The sequence below is a fragment of the Achroia grisella genome, unplaced genomic scaffold (genome assembly GCF_030625045.1).
Source record: "Achroia grisella isolate CSIRO2021 unplaced genomic scaffold, CSIRO_AGI_Agris_v1 utg874, whole genome shotgun sequence".
Taxonomy (NCBI): domain Eukaryota; kingdom Metazoa; phylum Arthropoda; class Insecta; order Lepidoptera; family Pyralidae; genus Achroia; species Achroia grisella.
Window position 1 is genome coordinate 2,153,646 of NW_026713051.1, and position 25,203 is coordinate 2,178,848.

General features: G+C 31.4%; 1 protein-coding gene across 1 annotated transcript in view; it reads left to right on the forward strand.

The window, feature by feature from the left end:
- Positions 1 to 22,794, forward strand: part of LOC131853123 (protein scabrous-like) — a 48,016-nt gene extending 25,222 nt beyond the window's left edge. The window contains exons 3-6 of the mRNA XM_059203937.1: positions 159 to 326; positions 19,253 to 19,714; positions 20,066 to 20,266; positions 20,701 to 22,794. Of these exons, the coding sequence (XP_059059920.1) occupies positions 159 to 326; positions 19,253 to 19,714; positions 20,066 to 20,266; positions 20,701 to 21,417 (1,548 nt within the window). The 3' untranslated portion in view covers positions 21,418 to 22,794. The remainder of the gene's footprint in view (positions 1 to 158; positions 327 to 19,252; positions 19,715 to 20,065; positions 20,267 to 20,700) is intronic.
- The last annotated feature ends 2,409 nt before the right edge of the window (positions 22,795 to 25,203 follow it).

Genomic DNA, 25,203 nt, shown 5'->3' on the forward strand with positions numbered 1-25,203 from the left:
AATTAAAATTATAGTAACTTTATTTCATGAGCTCTTTCATAATTTTAAAAAAGTACCTCCTCTAAGTTGTTGTTATTAAATAAGATTATATATATTTTGTTTCACGGCAATGTTTAGAATATTTCGTAATGGAATAGTAACAATAACGTTGTTTTCAGCTAAAACAAGCTTTGGTGGAGACTGCTGATCTAGCACAATTGGCGCGCACTCAAGAGGCAAGGCTGGATAAATTAGATAGCGAAGTGAGTCGCCTGAAGTACGAAGGTCAACCAATCAAGAACGCAATCGCCCAACTTAAGACCCGCGTTGCGAAGCTGGATAAAGAGGTCAGTGCTATTGTTAATATTTTTACTAATCATTCGAACTATGAGACTACGAGTCATGTGCACTCAACTAGACAATGTACTTCACTGATATTGCTATAGTATGCTATACTATCTGTATTATATCTAATAATATTCCGACTCGACTGAAGTGGCTTGATAATCCAAGGGGGAAACTCCTTAAAAGAGCCCGTTAGCGTTCTGTACAACCCTATGTTGTTATGCCAACGACAACTGTCTTTGACAGATTTCGTCTCGCAAATTAACCAAGACTACGAGTTTAAAATAAATACGAGCAAATATCTACCACCGTTTCATCTAGAAATTGGAACATATATATAATGAATATGTAGGTATATAAATTATAATATTTCTATGTGACTACACCCACCCTGACGTCTAAGCTTCCAACGGATAATATCGAATAGAAGATAATAAAGCCAACAAGAAAACTGTAATGATCTAATTATAAATGTTACTGGTAAGAAGATTACAATAAATGTATAAATATTACTTAGAAGGACAGAACAACAAAGCCTTAATAGTTTTCTGTTCTTGGAGTAACTACCCGGTATTTTGTTTAACGCGGCAAGTAATGAACCATGAAGACCCGGCCCTAATAACTATTTCAACCCCTCACTTATGTAAAAATGTTTTCCCAATTTATTTTTCTCTCTGCCCTCCTCGTTTGCTTGCGTAAAAGATAACGCTATAACTATAGGTACTTATAGGTATTCTTGGCGGAAGTTATGTTACTTGGGATATTTTGTTAGGCCAAGAATATTTTCAGCAAGTCGACGGTGATATGTGTTCATATACTTGCAAAGTAGTAATATGCTTTCAACATGACTTTTTATAGGTAGTTAAACCTAGTCGGCTCATATTAGATTTTTAGTAAATATACAGCTCTAAATAAACAAAAACCTATTATATTTATTTCTTGATTCTACAATCAAACAATGATTTTTCACTTCAATGTATATATATACAGTATATCACAGTACAGCAAGTACACCAATAGGTTTATTTGAATAGAGCCCTCTTATTGTTCTTATACATCAAAAGTTATTTGTATATATGTTACAAATAACTTTAGAGAACGTAATAACGTAAATTTAAAATTTAATTTAAATTTCTACATATAACTGTTTAAAAATCATATAGACAAGAAGCTACGAAAGACATAATAACGCGGATATTACATCGCGTAGCCGTTGAAGTAGGACTTTCATATTGCAACGAGTAAAATACGGCCAATATGAAGCAGCGTGAGCGGAAATGATTGAAGCTGTCACCTACCTACCACCCACAACGTACCAACGTACGAGAACATACGAATATACAGATGATGTCTACATTGGCAACAAACACCTTATTTATTTATCACTAGCATACCCCTCAAACGTAGTTTTGCCATATAAATTAAAATCGCTATTAAAAATATGGTTTGACACTAGAAGGGTGAAAATTTAGAATTGTATGTATTTAAATAATATATTGTCCAAATGAGAATAATTTATTCTTAGAATTGGACAACCCTTATCGCACTATAATTATTATTATAATCACAATGATGATTAAACGTATTTTCAGAAATTGAAAACGTTATGTGTGACAATTCTTCTAACAGTTTTAATGGTATAGTGGTGTTTTGTTGAAACGCTCAACGAGGCCACGCGTTCGATTTTCAATCTAGTCCAGTCAAGTTGTCCTTTAAAAGTTATCCATTTAGCAGGTTAGTGCACGAACCAAATGGATATTGTGATATCGATGTGCATTTATTCGTCCATAGTGTTATACTGGATGGTATGTAGTTTACGCAATATAAAGCACTGAAATGAAATATTTAAAAAAATATGACTTCTATATTTTTATTTACATTTTTGAAGCGTTTGAGTTTGAATTCTCTGCACATAGGAATATTATTTGATATCTATTCTATTTGATTTAAGTTCTATCTCGCTCACAATCAGCCGGAAGGTTGTTCTATCTAGCAACTAGTATAAATCGCTAGAAAAATATATAATAAAGTGGAAAATTCTAGACCACATATATTTATATCGACTATTGCTTCTGATGAAGTCTTGTTTAGTTACATGAGAATTGATAGTAGCGTTCGTCTAAAAACCTATTACGTGATGACCGATATTATATATGTATTCATAGATAACTATGAATTTAGTTATATATCGTGTATGAAATATATTCAAAGTCCACTATACTTTAGTGGAGCAGGTCCGGCAGGGTGGACTTCCCAAGAGAACATTGTTTTCGTTATTTCCATCCAAATTTATCGGAACCCTTACGATGATTCACGGTCCAGCGCCGACCGGACTGCCTTTACATTATGTAAGGATTTTTTACCTCCTTTATCAGAAAACCCTTTCGATAATACCAAAATGGTAGCGAGCACTTTGTTCTTAATTTTAATATAATATTGATGTGTAATAAATTCAGATTTCAATTAGCTATGACTTTCAACATTATTTATTTCATTTGCAAACGAAATCACATAACTCAATACGTTGATTTTCATTCATTATATTAATGATGTAAATGTTTAGAATAAAATTAATTACCTGGCCTAAATTGGGTATGAGTATAACATTATTATTTTCCAATATTATAGGGAGTTTACATCGCTTTGAATGTTGAAGTTTAGATACTGGGAAATAACTTGACACGATATTGATATCCTGCGGGATGCATTAACAATTTTACACGCGCCGAACTATCAAGAATATTCTTACTATAGCTAGCTAGGTTAGAACTGAACTATTCTATCTATCTAATCTATTAAATAATAGATTAGATAGATAGAATAGTTGACTAATCTTATATTTAGATAGAATATGCTTTATTGGAACTATACATATATTCAGGTAATAGAATAAACAGTTTGCACTGAATATTAGCGTAGATAATAATTATCATTACGAATACTAGAGAAAGTACACTCCAAACATTTTAAAACGACTTATATAGAGCACAAAAGTAATTTCTATAAAAATACGTTCATTGTTATTGTTAAAATAACAATGAATCCTTGCACCTATTAATTTGTATTTGATATCTCATTATAAACTGTATTTTTTCCCATTTCCCTTCTCGATACGCAAGTAGAGACCTTGCTTCGCCACTTCGTTTGTTATTATATCAAACGTTATATTGGATTACAAAGACGTGTCGCTATTGCCAATTTGAATAGCACGTCGCATCACATACGGCATGCGTTAAAGTGCTTGATTGAATCGTAATCGGCGACTATTTGATTTTATGTGTATAGTCGTAAGGCTCAAAATCATTTGATACTATATAATAACAGGTGGAGTCCTGCTTCACGCTCTGTGATCGTAACCGTCGCATCGCCGACCGTTGCGTTTGCAACTTTTTACTGGTTTTTTAAATTTAGAATGCAGTTGTTAGGATCTACGCTTACCGTTTGGGGTCGAAAATATAAATTAGCTTACTTATATTAATCTGGAACTAATTATAATAATATTGTAGTCTTCTGAAATATAACCTGAGGTTTTTTTTATTTACTTCTTTAGGAATATTAACTGTGTTTTACATGTTTCTAATCACATTGTATAGTCCTATGCCAATTAATAATCTTCGCCAGTAGTAAAGATATCTAGAAATTTGATACTTAAAGCATATTTTCGAAATAAATTTATGGAATTATAAAAAATGATGAGTGATCTAACTTATGTTAGAGATGCTTTGCTATATTAAGATAAGTCAAATATCTCGATGCAAACTAAGTGAAGTTAACTTAGTGTGGCTGTAATATATTCTAAATTTTCGAATTACGTCTATAAAATAAATTTTATTACATGTATTTCGAATATATAAGATTTAGATGTGTGTTTTTCGCATCTTAATATTATATTTCAAACAGATTGTTGTGCAAATCGTCAACGCGTACATTTACCTACTTTTGATAAATGTTAGAAAAGTAACTAATTTAGAATAGAATAGAATAGAAAATCATTTATTCAAATAAACTTATATTGAAGCACTTTTGAATAGTCATAACATTTTTTTTTTTAGTTTATAGAGGAAATTGAATGTAGAAATCAACCGAAATTAGATATTACATTGATTATTTATTAATATTTAATTAAAATGTCCAAATATTATCAATGTAGAATATTAATATAATATTATAAACGCGAAAGTTTGTAAGTATGGATGATTGTTACTCTTTCACTCAAACTACTGAACAAATTTTGATCTAACTTTACAGTAATATAGCTTATGCATCCTAATAACACTTAGGCTATATTTTATATTGAAATTTACTGCGAGTGAAACCGCGAGAACTGTTATTAAATAAAAATACAAATATTTAAGTATATTTAAGTAGTGAAAGCTTTCTATTTTGATAACAAGGTATAATGCCAAAGTCGGCAGAAAAACTCTATATTTATTTATTGTCGTATACGCTATATATAATTTTAATTCTAATTAATATATTTTAGGAGACACGATAATTTATTTATTCATTTAATTCAGGCTACATGGCCCATATTATAAATACCTTATAGACTAACATACATAATAAATAATAATAAAATATGTAAATAAAATTGTCTCTATGGTCACGGCACTGACGACGGCAATCTGCCATGGTAGCGCCGATAGACCACCCCCTTCGGCCAATAGTCCTCCTTCATGAAGGTGGGCAGCATGTTGGTGGGGACCCGGGCCACGAACGCTTTGAAGCTCGCGTTGTGGCTCGATTCCAACTGCGTCACCCTCAATGTCAGGTTGCTTTTAGTCCGGATGTAGTCAACAATGTCCTGTTCCTTGGTAGCGTAGTGTAGGCGGGATAGGTACGTTGCCGTGTTGCGATTATAATGAAAGTGCATGAGTACTTGATGGGTAAAATGTTATATCCATGGGGAAACCTAGCTCTTTCAACGAGCCCCCTTACTTTGAGCTCCAAAGTTAAACGAATGGTTCCTGTGGGCATTATGCAAGGAACACATACATTTCTATTGGTATTCGTAAATTGTTTATAGCCCAAAATATAACATGCATTATATCAAAATATGAACATGTATGAAAATGGTAATATAATTTATTTATTATACTTATTTGTATAAAATATCAACAAATATACATTCATAAAATATAAACGTTTTTCATCCTTTAATTTAATTTATTAAATATGTCCAATTCATCATTGGACATATTAACCATAATAAATTAATATGACGAATATTCACTTTGTATATAAATTGACGTGCGAAACTGAAATATTTCAATTAGTATCCACTTTAAACAATTAGCGTATCGTGAAACGATATAATAAATTGTATTGTAAAATGTATTGGAATACTTTAAACATTTTATAATACATTAAAGAATTTAAATTAAATCAATCCTCCATATTACAGTCGTAGATTAAATTTTAAATATTTCATTAGCTTTTATCTGCCTAAGATCGTAAGTAAATTAAGATTGTGTATTTGCCTTTAATCAAAACAGCAAAGTTAATATTAATCTAAATATTTCAAAAGATCTTTGATCCTGAATAAATAATATAATTGATCAATGTATATATATATATATATTATACGCGACGATACGACGGCCTGAGCCGAGGTTCGAACCCCTAGCGCAGCCCCGAGACTAAAGTCGTATCCATCAGGAGGGAGTAGGCCTTCAGCCGCTCCATAAGTCCTTCCGCGGATTTGGAGTGCCATCTGCGCTCGTCCCCTATCGCTCGGTGAAGCTGTAAAGGCCAGCTGTCACCAATAGCATTAGAGTAGTCCGAAAAAAAAATGTTATATGCAATAATATTATTTTTAATTAAAGCTCTATCTTCTGCTCCTATTGTTTTGTCATCAAGAGTAAATTCATTAGCAGTACTAACTGCAGGCTATCCTTACAAACGTATTACCTATATTAACGCTCACATAACTCGCATATTTCTCTCGCCACTAAGGAATCCTATTAATTTCTATTATTTTATGATATCCAATATACTAGAAAATTCCACTAATAATTGGAATTCATAACGGGAGCATTTTCTGTATTTATTGCTATTATTATAACTTAATAATAATCGTGCCCAGTGGCATGGCTTAGGAGAGGCCTACGTCCAGCAATGGACTGCAGTGGACTGATGATGATAATGAGGATTATGACTTATATAACGAATAAGGAATATACATATTGATACAGTTAAATTTGTACATACATTCCATGTACAAATATAACTGCATATGTACCAGCCTACACAAATTGGAATTTTGTTGTGCCCGACAGAGTTTTGTTGATTCAATTTTAACTACCAACATCGAAAATTCTCCACTGTGTAACTGTGTAAATTTTCATATCCAGGAAAAGTACCTGTTTAAATTTACATGTAGCTATGAATATATATATAAAGTTAAGAGTATCACCTCTCGATAGTTTCTTTATTACGTATTTATAAGGATTTTTACCCATCGTTTTTCTGTGGATAACTCTATAACCTATTAATTATGTTGTCTAGCCTCATAATATATTTTTATGGCCACCAAATACTGTCAAACTATTACAGCGCGATTCTTCAAAGACTACCATGGTGTATTATGTGATATTCAAATCGTTGTTACTTAACTTATATCAAATTCCCGGAACGTAACAGAATAGCTTTGAAAAAATTGTTGATGGAAGTATTCAATCCGTCCAAAGGCTTTGTGTGTCAGCTTGAATGGATATTCATACAATAGCTGCAAAAGTGGAGGTCCATACATACATATACGAGACGGCGTCAGGACTCGGGCGTGGTTGGGTATTGAATACGTATCCATATGTATGAGTATGAGCACAAATTAGAATTTTATTGTACTGAGACAAATATATCTAATGGTATATGTCAAATAAAAAATATACACATCAATATCTACTTCAAGTTTTACACTTCGTCATCTGTTTTTTCATGATTAAAATGAATTTGTCAAGACACCTTAATTACAGCAAAATTTGACTAATACATAATATCAGCTATAAATAATAAATGAGACTGGTTTACTCTTAAATCTTAATAATATTATAAACGTCAAAGTTTGTGAGTATGGATGTTTGTTACTCTTTCTTGCAAAGACTACTGAACCGATTTTCATGAAACTATATATGTATATATAGCTTTTGCATCAGAATTACGCAGGCTATATTTTACCCTATATATATTTTTGCCCGGATGAAACCGCAAGCACAGCTAGTAATTAATAAAATATTACCCACGTATGAATAACAAACTTATATAAAATGTTCTTCCACTGACATATTTAATAAACAGTACCTATTAATACTATAGTTTTAAAATTTTCAATTATTCATTTTAAAAAATAGTAGGTACTGTGCAATATTTTGTATAAAATTGACGAATACATTTTTATTCAAACAGTATATTCAATACATCGTTATTTCAATAAAAAATACATGCTAAAATTGAGTGAAAACAAAAATGCCATTTAACAAACAAAAACAGAAAAGTTATTTTTATTATATTTGCATTTTTCATGTTTAATAACTCGACAACAGTGTGTGCAAAATAAATATTTCGTTATTTTGTATCATAGATATATCTACTTGTTCGTATATATGTTATTGACGAGCAAATTGCGTAAACATTTCACATTAATTGGAAGAAAATCTAAGAATTTTACTCGAGATTGTATATAGTTGAATATGTTTATGGATTGTTTAAAATTATTATAATGATAACAAAAAGTTAAGTCGAGCTAAATTCAATCGTCAAAAAATTATGATCCGATGTAAATAAACAACCACATCTTACTATTTTTTGAGGTCTTTAAATATAGAATATAATCTAATATTTTATAATAGGTATATTTTTACAAGAAATCTTAGGATAATCCCTCTGTTAGATATCATAAACTTTATTTAAAATTTCGCTCTGTTTACCGCCCGCAATCACATTATACTAGCTTACTAATATTATAAACGCGAAAGTTTGTGAGTATGGATGGATGTTTGTTACTCTTTCGCGCAAAAACTACTAAATGGATTTTAATTAAACTATACAGTAATATAGCTTATATATTATACAGAATAGCCTATTTACAAAGTTATTATGAAAATTGGGCGAAATATAATGATAAATGTCGAATAAGTTGATGCAAACGAAGTTGCACGGTTCAACTAGTTTTATTATAATTATGTAGGAATATCTTACATTTCTTACATTACTACAATTTCTTACATTTTCTGACTTACATTTCTTACTGTACTCGTAAGAATGTAAGTACCAGAAAACTAAACTTTTAGTCTATGATAAGAAACTTTTGAATATAAACCGATAAGCTGTAATATCAACTACTTTCTATTCACAGAGTACATGTTTTAATTCTTAGTTGTAGAAAGCGAGTGCCTCGAAGTGCTATTACTCGAATCCATTTATGGTATACATAATTTTTGGTATCCGATTTAACCTAAACTAAGACGTTTAGAGCCAGTAAATATATACCCTGTAGACACTTTTGTTTCTAAAATAATTCAAAATTTCAACAACATAATGTTATAAGAGTATAGTATTGTAAATAATTATCTAGATATATACTGCATAAATTTTACATCATAAACTTCACTAACACGAGTTAGAAACTTAGTGGAAATTAAATGGATGCTCTTAAGAATCTTTCTGAGTAAGAATTTCAGCTTGAAACATTTATGAATATTATATTCCAGCCAGCCAGCTCCGCAAGCACTATAAAACATTTGCGTTAATAATAACAACCTTTTCACATCATACAAAATAATCCGTTTACTTAGTATGCTTACTAATAACGGTTTAATTCAATTTGTTTGTATAATGCGGCCGGGGTTGAGTTGTGACACACTCAATTTGTAAAGGTGAGTGCCGTGAGAAACAAAGTGCCGAATGCCTGTGGGAATTCGACGCCAGGCGATAGCATGTCCTTACCTGTGCAAAAACTGGGACCACCGGTCTTGTCCCACATAACCCACTTTACGCAAGTGCCAAAAAGACATACAAAATTTCTAATGAGGCATTTTATCCTCAATAATGTTACGAGTATAAGAGTGATTTTAATTAATTATACATATGTAGAATTTCAAATATAGGGAAAGTCTACTTTTATAAGAGACTAAATATCATACGCTGTACATGAAGTAAATAGTTCCTGACCTTATTATCTATCTATCTATATCACCCAACAATAGATCACGCGGATGAAGTCGCAGGCATTTACTCATTATCAACGGCCTCGGTCTATTTCTAATAGTCGCGCGTTCGATTCTTCCGCACGATGAAAACATTTGAATTCATGAGTGTGATTATAAAATTAAACTTATACTTAGAAATTACCTTAAGTGAATTTCTATTGAAATTATACGAGATGCTTAGTCCAAGATAGTCCGTAACAGAATCTACGCATTGCGTCTTCCAGAAGATAATGCGAAGATTGTAGATTACATATGATTATATATGGAGTGCCTCTAACTAAGCATCTCGTATAATTGTTTGTATTGGCCTGGTTACTTTGTTATGTATATTATGTATGTATTTATTAAAAAATATGTATTTAAGTATACATATCAGTTATCTAGCGAATGAATGAAGGGTCATCCACATCCCTCTCAGAGGGTGCAGGTTGGAGCCTCAGAGCAAGTCCCCCGGGGGACTGTATTTAAGCTCTATGAGCAGGAAAATTAATGAAAAATATGGACATATCTACCTATGACGGACAATGACAACCTAACGTAATTTAGGAACTCGTGCTGTATTTGGGGATATTGTTTATTTTGAATTTTTTATTCAACCGTAATAAGTATTGCCATAAAATATCATTTGACGTATTATTTACTAATCCTATGGTTAGTGAAATAGAAGTATTTTCTCTATAAAAATTAGATACCTATATTTCTTAATAATATTGACAAATAAGTTTCATATAATAATCTGTAAGTCTGAACATGTATAATAATGTACCAAAATTAGTATAATAATAAAGTTAATTCCGACTAGAAATTACCAATTGTAGCTGTTAAAAATAAAAAAAACATGTTGCCTTGCAGCTGTCTCTGAGATAGTAAGTCGCGCGAACGGATCGGGTTTGTACTACTCTTCAATAACATCCGTATTAATTGAAGAGTAGCACAACAACCATTGTTGTTGAGTTCATGAACTTGTTTTATTTTATTTTTTAAGTGTACTTTATCGACGGATCTACGTTCATAAAATATAAAATATCAATTCATCTAATATATAAATTTCTCGTGACACGGGTTTCGTGTTTATACTCCTCCGAAACGGCTATACCAATTTTGATTAAATTTTAAATGTATATTCAGTAGATCTGAGAGTAGATTTAAAACAAATTTTTATACCCCCCAATTAATTATTATACCCCGATACTTTAGCTCTATTCAGATATTAATATTAGTATTATTATTATACTATCATTTGCCTCACGCTCACAAAGAGAGTTATTATTATTCTTAATTTATTAATATTTGGACATTGTTATGATTTCAGATTTAGACTAGCTGACCCGCAATCTTTGTTTTGCCATATAAATTAAATCGCTGTTAAAAAATAGGAGTTAGTTATAGAAAGGTGAAAATTTAGGATTGTATGTATTTTTAATGTCACATTATAAAAAGATAAAAAATATATATCCAAGATATGAAAAAAATATGTTAGTAGTGGATAACCCTTATCACTTAGAGTTAAAATTTTATATAATTTTATACTCACGTGGTTCGCTACACAAGCAATTTATTTTGTCAAATGTCTGTATAACATAGGAACTGAACTCATCAAATGTATAACAAAATACTAACAACTAAAACTTATAAATATATATTCTCGTGTTCAGGATTTCATAAATTCCCAGTGGTCTCGCGGCGTATTCTCGTTACTGGAATATATTTGACTTTGCACTGCCCACTGATCTTAGTAACCAAAGTGCCCAAATTTCCCTTGTGTCTTGTTCGGTTCTCTACCAAATACTACCAGTTTTCGGTATTATTCTAAATCGGAAACTAAAACATGCGGGGCATTTTTGTAAATTGGAAAATAAGTAGAATTGACATAGATATAGGTGGTACTTATATTATTTGGAAGGGATCCGTGCTGTTTTTGTCCATACACTATGATTTGTTGTGTTTTGTGTTTCCACTATTTTAGAAAGTATGTAGTTATAAATTGTTCTGAATATTTTTACTTGCTGACCCCGCAAACATTTTTCTATCATATAAATTAAAATCGCTATTAAAATATTAAAGGTGGATGATGGAAGAAGAGTGAAAATTTAGGGTTGTATGTATTTTTAATGCTATATTATAAAAAAATATTAAAATAACATTTTTGTCCATTAAATAAAGAAAATCCATGAAAATGTTAAAGGTGGACAACCCTTATCACTTAGAGGTATGCAAAATAGATAGTAGCCGATTCTCAGACCTACTAAAAATGAATATGAAATTTCATAAAAATCTGTCACGCTGGAGGAGAATGAACTAACACGAGAATTTTATATATAAGATATATACTATAAAGATTTATATTGATTATTTTAGTGCAACTCGTAACAGAATAATGGAGTCCCTGAGGAACTCGTAGTTAGATTTCAATATTACCAACCTATATATCACTTTGTAGTCTCTGTTAATATTAATATTTATCATTGAGTAGTTTACCAACTATATCGCGTATTCAATTATTTGTGTATGTGTTTTATACGACGTCACCGATCATTTTGAACACATTTTGAGCACTAAAAACTTATACTATTCCTGGTTTAATAGAAATACTTTCACTCTTATATTAGTCTCAAACATATTTACTAATTATGTATACTAAAGTTTTCTAAAAATTTCAAATTTATTTTACAAAACTTTATTAATATTATTATATTTTCGTGTGCGTAAATGAAATGAAAGTAATTTTATTTGCAAATAAAGTTAGATGACATGCCCAAGTAAAAATATTAAGTAACTGTTTAATTATCCCAATTTATGGGCGTGCAAATTTTTAATATAACAATTTAAAAAGTAACATGAATAATGTATGTATGTTATTGTACATTATAAATGGAATACTGCCCAGCTGCTTTGTGTTATTAAGTATATATGTAGAGATATGCAAACTGCACTGTACTACAACGATGCAGCAAGTGTCCCCGTACACCTGGTCGAGAGTGGACTGTTAGAAACGTTATACTTACCTAGCACTGCTCACTATACAAAGTATATAATGAAACTTTTTTATTCAGTATGAAATATTAAATTGGATATGAATTATTTATCATAGATATCCATTTCGAAATTAGATCCAGTAGATAGGTGTGGGCAGGAAAATTGGTTTATGTATCAATTTGAATAGATTAGCTAAAACTACAATTATTGTCTAATATGTGTCCGTGGGTAAATAATATAAAATCAATACTCATGATTTTTTTTTTATTAATGATAATAGATGTATTGAGTTAAATACAAATGTGGTGTGGATAGTTTTTATATGTTGTTCTAATAAGATCGAAGGCCTAGAGCCAAATATTCGTGCTATAAATCATTACATGGTATAAAACAAAGTCGCTATCGCTAAGTATACCTAAATCTTTAAAACTACGCAACTGATTTAGCAGCGGATTATTTAAATAGATAGAGTGATTCTAGGGGAAAGTGATTATATATAATACATGTACATTCGTGCGAAGCCGGGGCGAGTAGATAGTTTACTATAAGAGATTACCGTCACTTACATATTAAAAAAAAATAAACAATATTGATAGGTTGAGGTATCTTTCTATCTCTATCTACATGATTAGTACTTGATACAGCCACTTGCTTCTCATAACTTCCATATATTCAATCTAATGCGATATTTTGATAAAATCCAGAAATTTAGAGGGATAGAATCACATCTGACGTTTAGTAATTCCGGCCGGCGGTTCTCACACTAGTTGCTCACTAAAAGTTACGACTGAAATTTAGCCGACCCAGGGGAAATCAGCGCTGTCTACAAATCCACAAAGAACTTAGGTAATAGAAAGTGTGTGAAAAGCAAGAAAGTGAGGAAATTGATTCCAAAAGAATCCGGTAACCCTTTACCTACAGTTACCAGCTTGCCTCGTCGTCGTCGGTACGCGCTGGCGCTTGCAAAATCGATTTTACTCATATTCGAAACTAATTAATATATAACAATCTCCAATTCTTTTTTTTTATCGATGATAATGGAATAGTGCACCCGCCTGCGCTAACGGTTTACGTAGGCGGGGCACCAGTGGAGTTTGATAAGATAAGTATGAGGTCAGGTCAGTTAGACCATCGTGACAAATTCACCAAGAATTTATCACGATGGTTTCCAGGGGGAACCGTGTGGAGATCAATCTGATCATTAATCCACATTACGAACAATCCCCTTTCGCCCCTAATCACCGCTTGTTAGAACAGGCGGTAAAAGTACAGCTTAATTGTACCTTTATTAATATCCCTTATTACTATATGTCATATCCTATATATGGTACGAAGTTCTCGAGTCACAATGTTTGTTCATAATTTTTAATTTTACTAGCAAAAGAGGAACCGGTCATTGAGTCACTATTATACGTAACTACGGAAGCTATTTTAATTATGGTCTGCTACAAAACTACTGATTCTTTGACTGAAACCATAAAGAAACTAGTAGTTACATTATACAACATCCTATCTGCATTTCGCACGGGAATTACAGGTTGCTTTTGTATGTGCTGTGTATGCTTTCATAAACGGCGACAAAGACGCAGGCAGCCCGCCAATTCTCGGTTACTTCTTTGTTGATTAATAACGCACCTAACGTGACACTTTGGGTTACGTATAGTTATGTAATAAGAGATCATAAAGGCAATGAAAGGAGTATTATGATGACAGAATCAAAACTAGGACGAAAGAACGATAGCAATTATTTAGGATCAATTTTCTATTTGTTTATCAGGTCATTAAAGTATGCTAAGAATATGTTATTTTCATTTAGTTCCGTAAACATGACTATTAACATACGTTTTTAAGGGAAGTTGACCACCTACTTCTTCTTTCGGTTCAATGGCAACTAAATGTATTTACCCCATAATGTTGCGACAACTTTTGCTCATACTCTCGCATTTTTTAGATCTTCCTTTATGCAGAATGATGGGTACAAAGAACAGGACAGTAGGTGGGCCAAAGTCCGGGATGGTGCTTCGCAATCGCAACCCTCGCTTGAAGCGACCCATTTTACCAAGTTGTGCCTGCAACAGCTTATCTCTGTCCGGAGTTTATTAAAGCATTTCCATGAGGTTCATAGTAGGTCGCTGCCTGGGGACAGGTGTGCTTTAGGTCGGATCTCTAAAGGAGTCTAAAAAGTCGGAAGCCTAAAGGAGTAGGATGGTTTGACTTTTACAAAACAGCATTGGCTTTATATGGGTCGTTGGTCAGAGCTCTTGTCCTTCTTAGATGACTTAAAAATGGTGGTCATAAAGTGGTTGGCGGGAAACGATCTGCTATATCCATTTCTCTGCCTCGTAAAACACCTGTAGGCTAACATATCGTGGAGAAATTCCTTCGAGTGGGTACAACATATTTAGGAGTGTCGGTTTGAGACAGCCCGTTATAATACTTAAGCTTAGACTATCACCTAAAACTACTACAAAATGAGAAAAGTCCTGAGAAATGATCACGCTACATGCAATTTTTTAGAGTGCAGTTAGAGATAGTCGTCAGTTTCACTAAAATCATAGTTAGGTTAGGTATATATTTCATATTACGAGCTACCTCTACTCTACTGTTATGGAATCACAAAATGCTTTTAGTATGTCAGTACTTACCTAGGTATAGTATGTTAAAATGTAGCTTCTACAGAGTTAAGATGTAAATACGTAGCGATTGTTTTATTTAAGTATTCCTACTATTTAACTATTTATAGGTACATATTTAAATAAATACGTACCTAATAATTTAATTTATATTGATTAGATACAAATGTAAAGGATTTATTTTCACTGACATCGCATCTATACTTCAATAATAGATATTTGCAGCATATTAAAACAGAATACTTTTGATTCAACATAAAATAATAACTGAAGTTGAGGTATATACACATTTCTAACAAGCTAACTTCGCTTGGTACGTGACATCTGAAAGTAAAACAGTCATAATTGTACAGCAAACATTTTATCTAGCTTTATTGAAGAAAGGCCAGTGTTAACGGCCCCCTAAAGCTTTCTACAGGATTTAGTTTCCTTAGATATAAAATGTTACGACCGCTCGGCGGTGGCTCCGGTTTCCCTCTGTACACGTCATTTTCGCGCTCATATTGATGCTGGTGTACAGTATTGTACAGCACAGTACACATTCAACTATGAATATTCCCCGAGCTCGACGCGACCCATCACGATCTTCATTAACATGCCGCCTTTCTGTTTCCCTTTGTCTTCTTACATTTCATCTCTTTAACAATTCGGATCCGTTACCTATTCTTTCTGAATTTTTCATGCGTCCTTCATAAAGAAACAAAATTTGATTATGTGAACAAAATATCTCTAAACAATATTCCCCGAAAAAGGTTGAGTGGAAAGCGGAAAGTTAAGATTTTACAGTATCACGTCATTGTTTTGTGTTGGTTGTTTTATTACGATTTGGCTTTTGAAATAAAATTATTATACGAAAAGTGTAAGAATGATTCAAAATTTCTTTTTAGTAATAAAGTACACAGAATTTTCATAACTGCAATTTTATTAATGGATATATAGAAATATTATAGTAGGAGTACGCAGAGTTTGTCTTATGAGTACTGGACATGGGTACTGATATAAATACCTACTTAGATATATTTTTTTCTGTAAATATATACATAATATACATAGAAAACTTCCAGATCAATACAGACAGTAATAGTCACGAATACAAATGTTTGTACCGTACGAGGAATCAAACCTGCGAACATCGGGAGTAAAGCGGTCGTACGTTTTTACTTGTATCTTAATTATAGAACAACCATTTTATTGTCTTTTTCTTTTATAGGCTTCTAGTAATATTAGTTGACATAACAAAGCCCAGCGGCACGCAATTATTGCACAGAGTGCGCCCCGATTTCCCACCGACATCAGATTGATTTGACCCCTCTTTCATTTAAAATTCATTTTGCTCGCCTTCAAGAGAACCGACAATAACGACGCCACCCTTCTATTGTTTTATTTTCTCTATTCCCGTCCCTTTCTGTATTTCGCCTATTGCTACTTGGATATGCAATTCTGATTAAATTTTCTGTCTATGGCACTTCATTTGTTCTATTAGTCGAATTACCTATATCCATTCGGTATTTGTTTTGTTTTATTTATAATTTCTAAATTAACTTTTTATTGATTTTGTTTATAAAAGCTTTGATGGAATATATGTACAAAATATATAATAAGATCAAAACCTATATCTTATATACCATATTCCTCCCAAATGACTTAATCGATTTTTATGAAATTTTATATGCATATTCAGTAGGTCTGAGAATGGGCTACTATCTATTCATACCCCTTAGTGGTAAGGGATATAATCACCCCTAAATATTTTTTTTCGACATAATATTATATTATAATTTTATTATTATTTAGGATTTAAAAATACATATAACCCTAAATTTTCACCCTTCTAGCATCAACCCGTATTTTTAATAGCGATTTTAATTTATATGGCAAAAAAACATTTGCCGGGATAGCTAGTATTCTTTATAAGAACAAACCAAAATAATTAACTGTACCTATAGAAATATATCGAAAGGGAGCCAAGGATTATTACCTAAATCTTTTATCATTCATTGACATCCATGAATCCCTATATATAAATTAGTATAGGTAAATATATATATATTAGGTACACGCAAAGTAAAGATTATCATATAAGTAGCTAATCTGAAAAATAACTGATAAAAGGCTTTTAATCAAAAGATTAAAAGCCTTTTATCAGTTACCGGGAGCTTATAAAAATAAGCTCCCGGTAACTATGTAACAACATAGAGTCTTTATAATTAAATAATAATATATAAGTATAGGTACTTGAGTCTTCTTTAATTTATCTGCTGAATTTTGATAATACATGCAAGGTCCATTAGTCGAGTTCCTTTTGTCAATGTAGTGGAGAATAGCAAAACTTGCATTATTCAAGTACAAACACGGCGGGCGTCCTGCCTCGCCGCATGGCATCTCTTCTGCAAACCTTTGTACACCGCGCTTTATGGGGACTAGGAACCCTCTAAATGACGTATAATGAACAATATACAATTTTAAACTCTAAACGTATAGCTTAAAAGTTTAATATGGCGTATTTTATATCCAGACAAGCTTGAAAGCTGACGGAAAAGGTTACAGATATATTGGTATTGGGTATCTAATGTAGGCAATCATTATATATCCATTTAGCTATTGAATACAGTCATTTAACCTAATATTAATATTCAGTAGTTATTTCAAGACAGATGTACGTTATTAAAATTGAATACAGAGATCACTTTAATTAATTATAGTAATGAATTGTAGATGTGGCATAATATTATTATTAGATTTATGCCGGCACAAGGTAATGAAATTCTAAAAGCCTTTTGTTGTGATTTAATGTAGAAGGTACTTTAGTGAATGTGATAACTGTAGATACTCGTATGATAAGACTTTACAGTTTATTTTAGTGTTCAATAATCAAAAATTAGTTATTGATAAAAAAACCCTACATATTTTTTATTAATTGTGTAAAACAAACCGGAACACAATGTAACAATAAACATTTAGAAAAACAAGTATTATTAAAAAACTACTTGTCTTTCTTTTTTCTATTTTAACAACCAAAATTATAGAAGAATAGCATTGTAAAAGTAGATCAATTTAGTATATGAGAGGTACCCTTTGAATTTTGAATTGAATTATATAATTGAGTATTCATTATAGTTGTGCTACAATTGCAATATTTATAGGATAGATATTGACTTTAATTGATCAAGAGTATAATGCCTTGTGCTGTTATCATTGTACAAAATTAGCAGGTAATAATAATGGATAAGCATTTATTATTAAGTGATATACATGCTTATATCAATTAACGTATATATTATTTTCTCTATTCGAGTATTTAATTGAATTAGTGCTAGTTGATAGTTTGTATTCACAAGTTTCGACTAAAATATGTAAAGTAACAACTAAATTATTTAATAGAGCTACAAAGTAAGTAAGTTTCTTGCCCATTCTTCTTATGATGTGAATTTTTTGAATGATAGGTAGATTAAAAAAAATATGATGACTATTCAAAAGAGCTTCAAAGTAAGTTTAATTGAATAAATGATTTTCTATTCTACTCTACTTGATTATTTCGCATGAGATTCCTAACTAGCAAGGCTAAACTGTCTGCCATCACTACATTTACGATAAATCGCTGCACTTTTCACACTTGACTTGACAAGTGGTGGTATTATCGTGTAAAATATATACTTCAAACGTCTTAAGATCCATTTTCATGTTCTATATTACTATATTCTATTAAACATACCGAACATATTGTTGGCATATATATTGAATATATTGAACTGTTCGATGAAAATCAATACTATATTCTGGTATAGTTGTTATATATTGAAATAGTTCTTGTGAACAAACATCTAGAGAATATTTCACACTTCACATCATAGACGCAATTTCTGTATTATGGCGCAGTAGGTATATGTCAAAAGGTAATAATACTTTTCAAGTTTCACAATTTCACAGTTTCACACATAATTTCCGGCATTTTTATACACGTCTCGTATTCGTTCTTGAGGCTATACTTAGTTTTTAGTACATTTGGCATTAATAAACTGACCTGGTCACAGGGTAAGTCTGTAGATGCCACTCAGTTTAAAAGCAAAGTACATTGTTTAAAATTATATTTCTAATTACAATTTATTGTTACAGGTCAAAACAAAATTACTCGGCGATATGAACACTAACAACTACAACGAGGTCCTGGAGCCACGTGAAGCCCATCCTGAAGAAGTGAAGTCTGAACACACCCACAAATACCGACATAATAAGATGGTTCATACTCAAATTTCTCGTTTGGCTCGCAGCCAAACCCAGCTCGATGAGTTGCAGCAGAGCTTGCAGACACAGGTTCTGGACGTGCAACGACGAATGGATCGAATTGAAGAACCTAACTGGAACCTTTTATCTGCTAAAGTGGAATTCCTAGAAATTGAAACGGGTTTATTGCGGAATGAACTCAAAAATACGTCAGAGAAAATGACTGATTTGAACAAAGTTCACGCTTCGATGTTAGAATTGAGAGAAGATGTCGAGAGTATTGAGAATAAAGCGGACAAAACCATTCCTGAGTTCAGGAAGGAAATTTCGAAATTGGATATTAGTTTCGCACAAGTAAGTACATATAGTTATGATTTACGCAAATTAAAAATATCCGTTAATAATTCTGAATTCAATATACATTTAGAAGCGGGCATCTGTTTGTATATGTCCGTCTATCGAAACCCAAAGAATGTAACAACATTGATGTAAAAACCGTTCATCTCATATAACAATATTAGATTTTCTTTTTCTTATACATACATTACAATTTAAGGTCGTGTTACTCTTAATAGAAGCTGAAATTAACTTTATTTTGATAAGTTTTTTTCAAATTATAATAAACAAAACTTTATCCTATTACAACAAATGAAGTACAGCGAAGTAATTAACGAATTTGAATATAATATGAATGTTATTTTCTAGCTCAATGCTCAATCGTCATATTTGAAGGAGGATCAAGAGAACTTGCGACAGTCTGTAAAAGCAATTGCGGTCAGCGTCAGCAATACCATCGACCGCGCCGAGTTGGACAGGCTCACCATGAAGAAAATTAACGACTCCGTTTGTGAGTTGAAGGCTACGTCTAAACAACACTTCTACCGCCTCAATGACCATATTCTTAAGGTAAGAATAATATAATAACTATTTTTATTTGAAGTTTCAAGAAATCTTTGGTACTGTGATATGATTTAATTAATTATATCCATATATAAACATATATCATAGTTGGCTACTTTCTACTTATGATATATAAATGTTAGTAACTAAATATCTGTTTCCAAATATAATATCATTAGATACCCTCTCTGTATAAGTATGTATCCTCTTAGTAGATATATGATTCTTAGGCTAATGATTTCTTAGAACAAACAATAATTACATCAAGTTTTCTCTTATGTCATTTATTTATATACCTATTGTTACATCTATTTCTACTAATATGAAAGAATATTAATAAATACAAAAAGCACACTTTTACTTTTTACAATGTATACAAAATACCCAACACTGCAGTGTAAACATTCATAAAAAATATTGAACTGAGCAATTTGTTACAGAGCGAAGCCAATAATAATGATACCAACGGGACCGAAATCATTTCACTGCATGAATTGATGGGCGAAGTAAAGGAGTTGCAACCGGTACAACGGGAATACGAGGACCTGGTAAGTCAACTCCCTAAGGATTGCTCAAACATCACGGGCTCTGACGGCAAGTACTTGATTCGTCCCGGACATGCCCCATTCGATACCTGGTGCAGCAACGGAAGCACTCTAATTCAACGGCGATACAATGGTTCCATTGAATTTAATAGGAAGTTTGCTGAATACGTCCATGGTTTCGGTGACGCCTCCGCTGAATATTGGCTCGGTCTGAAGTCCATGAATCTGTTGACCGCTGACAACTGCTCTTCAATGAGGATTGACATGATTGACATTTACGGTGGGGCCTGGTATGCTGAATATGAACACTTCTCCGTTGGAAATGCTGACACTGGATTTGTATTGGATGTGAGCGGTTTTAAAGGCAACGCTAGTGATGCTTTCGAGTACCAAAACCATATGGAATTTTCGGCCATCGATCGTGATAGGGACATTTCTAACACCCATTGCGCTGGAAACTACGAGGGTGGATGGTGGTTCTCTCACTGCCAGCACGTGAACATCAATGGCAAATACAACCTGGGTCTGACCTGGTTTGATTCTGCTAGGAACGAATGGATCGCTGTTGCCTCTAGCGAGATGCGCATGTATCGCCGAAAAGGGTGTTCTTAAATTATACAAGATTTACTTGTTGTAATATTCGTATATTACCTACTTATAAAATCATATTATATCTGAATGTTGTATTACGTTTTAACCATACCAAAGATAACAATAGTAGACTATGGTACTTACCTATAATGTTTGGAAAGACGGGGTTTAGTAGTATTAGTAGTAGATATGTAATTCATCTATCTAGTGATTAAAATTTTCTGGTGTAATGTGCATTATAATATGCATTATATATAAATATATGTGTATAATTGAAAGAGACAATTTTTGTTGTATTAATTAAAATTTCAATATCTTATATAGTATCCACTCTATTTACTTTCTTATATAAAAACTTTTTGGACTGATTTTTGCTCATTTGATAACTTTTCTATTAAGTAGGTATTCTTATTAATATATAATTCTGTTTATGTACTATTACATTATTCGTATCTATGTTATGTTTGTTTTATTAGGTATTATTGTTTTTTTTATTTCTGTAGGTAGGTACTATTTTATCATGGAGTTTTTATTCAAAGGCTAATGAAAATAACAAATATATTCATTATCTACATATATCAATTTACCATTTGTCAATTTGCCTTCTTGTATGATTAACCGTAGTTATTAACCTTTTAATAGTTTATTATTTACATTATATGAGTAATCATAGTACATTTAGTTACGCATATAATGCGTTCTAAGAGCGTTTTAAAATGTCTCTTTCATATAGTCATCGGTTAAATATGAATTAAATATAGCATTCCATTTATCTACGTAGTAATATAATATTGGTGTCATCAGTAGTTCTTAATACCTATATATTGGTGATTTAGCAATTATTCTATCATAGGCTAGTATTGAACCATATATCTTAAATGAATTTACTTTAGTATAGGTATCAAAAATATATAAGACTGTTCGCATCAAATTGTCATCAATTTGATGGTGAAATAATGTAATTGGCGCTCTATTATAGTGTTTATTATTTTGTAATTTTATTTCAAATTTGTAAATTTATTTTTATTATTGAAACATAATAATAGTCGATGGACTATATTTAGTTATTATAACATCAAAATAAAAATGTTTTCCAGAAACCTATTACGAGATTCTGGAAACTGAGGTTCATGTTATAGAATTAAGCTAATATATTCAATTGATAAAATTATTCTATTCATAACTAATGTATTCCGTAGATTCGCCGTTAATATTATAATGTAATTGTTAATTACTTCTTTCTAAAGTCAAATTTGTGGCAGGTAGAAAGAAGTCATTTTCAAACGCATACCTAGAAGTAATCAGTAAAACATTTAATCAATCAATGTTAGTGTTCGCTGTTCCAAAATAATGTACCAATGGATTTAAACCAAATAAACGTATAAAGGCATAGATCAATCCTTGTTTCATTTATTGTCCTTAATTTAGCTAACTAACTCCCTTATTCACTACACAATGAGATCAATTATAATTGCAGCATTTATTTAAAACTCAAGTTTCTTGCTCGTTCTTCTTCTGATGACAGACTCATTTAAATCTCAATATCATCGTTTCAAATGAGTGGTAGAATCGGAAACATAAACTGACAACAAAACTGGTTATATTAAGATTATTTGGATAAACATTGTTGCTATTTCTATTGTTGATGACTAAATATACCTATTTGAAATATCTGGATTGTGGAATTCTACAACTTGGGACGAAAATTTAACAGGGAATGGATGTGTTCATTTGCACATACATATTTATATAGGTTCTGTATGTCTTATTACATTACAATAGATTCTACTTTACAAAAGGGCGCAGGGCCAAATGTATGCTGCTTATAAATACGTAATATAACTTCTGTGTTTATAATTTCCATTGTAATATTGGTTTCTCCGAAATATACATAATAACAAGTAAAAAAGTCAATTGTATAATTAAATGTATTAACCTGTACTGATTACCACGATTCCCTTTGGTTATTTTTTTTTATTACTATTCACTTAAATTATTTGACGGAGTAGACAATATACTAGGTTATGCATTTGGATATACTCCGTCCCAAGTAAGCTATATAAAAATTGTTGAAACAATTAAAAATAACAGTTATGATCTTTACATTTGGCTTCAAATATGTTCATTGGTAAAGTTATATTTTTTCTATCATAATTAAATGCAAGGCACTATTAGGAGACACTAAAAGTACCTGCAGCGAATGTGAAATACTTAATCCTTAATAATATGATAAATATGTTTGTTACGCTTTCAAGGAAAAACTACTGAACGGATCATCTTGAAATTATATATACATATTTTTGGAGGTATTAGAATTAACATAAGATACTTTTTATTTAAAAAAAACAAATTATGTTTAATTCAATGCGAACGAAGCCGCGGCTAAAAGCTAGTATAATATAAATTGTTATGTAGTGCATTATCATTTATATCTTTTATGGGAATTGGTATAAAATTTTACAATAAGATACCAACCGTAAATCCTTTGGTATTTTATTGTAAATTTTTATACTGGAATAAGATTTAAATACATTCAAAACATCTTGAATTATAGGTACTGAACAAAGCCTAAACTTATTAAACGATTACTTAAACGACGAGCGTACATGGCAATACGAGTAGTTTTTCATTTAATGTTACGCATTTTCATTTAATGTTAGACATAGATATCTATATAAATATACACTGTAAATAAACTGGCTTTAAAAAAAGAAATTCAGTTGAGCTTCTTGACCGTTCTTATACTGAACTGGACGGTAGGGAAAAAATATAATACAAAAAAATTTACTTCCATGAGCGGCGAAAATGTTCTATGAATACATGATTTTTGATTTGACGTGATTTAGGTAAAAAAGCAAATAAGCAACACTAGTGTGTTGCTTATTTGCAACCTAATGGTTGCATGTGTTGCATATTTCTGTTGTTACACATACTGGTCACCCATAGTCACTAAAAATAAAACATCTAGAAGTTTTAGTTATAAAATCGGATTATCTTAAAAGTACATACAATGGGCTTTTCATTAATATGTATTTTGATTCCAATAACAAATTAATACATATATATTTATAAAAATATATAATTGAGACAACGTTCTCGAACGCATTATTTAGTAGGCATTGTGAACTGATAAATGCTGTGACAAACATTATACTTGTAGTTCCCACATTTCTCTTAGAATATTAGAATCGTGGTAGGTGGTAGAAGGTGAGTATACCGCTGTTTCTCGAATTGACTTGGTTTGTCAGCAGTGTTTTATGGTGAGTTAGAAATAAACTGATCTTTGAAGTTTCCAATGTCATAAGGGATGTAAGCCAAAAGCGAGATAGATTAGTTTATTCATGAAGCTGGACCTTCCCAGAAACTAAGCGGTAATCTGAAAATAAACATTGAACTTTTCATATTTATTTAATCCTGTAATCGCTCAATTATGTACCTACCTAGTCTTTTCGACCTGTATAAGTAATTACATAGATAGACAGAAAATACTTTATTTGTAACATGCAGTAAAGAAAAAACAAACAATATATTAAAGAATAAATGTATAATTAGAATAAGCCGACTGTATTGCTTAAAGCAATATCTTCAAGGTAACGTTAGGGAAACAGATTTAAATATCGAACAGGAGGTAATATGCAAACAGGGCAAAAGAAAATAAAATAACAAACATAATGATGAAGGAAAATAATTATATATATAAGAAGAATTAAAATGTATGTAAATAATATTAATGTATATTAAACTTTAGACATTCACATAAAATATATTAAAGGTAAAAGCAGGCATAAATATCTCTTGCTAGAACTG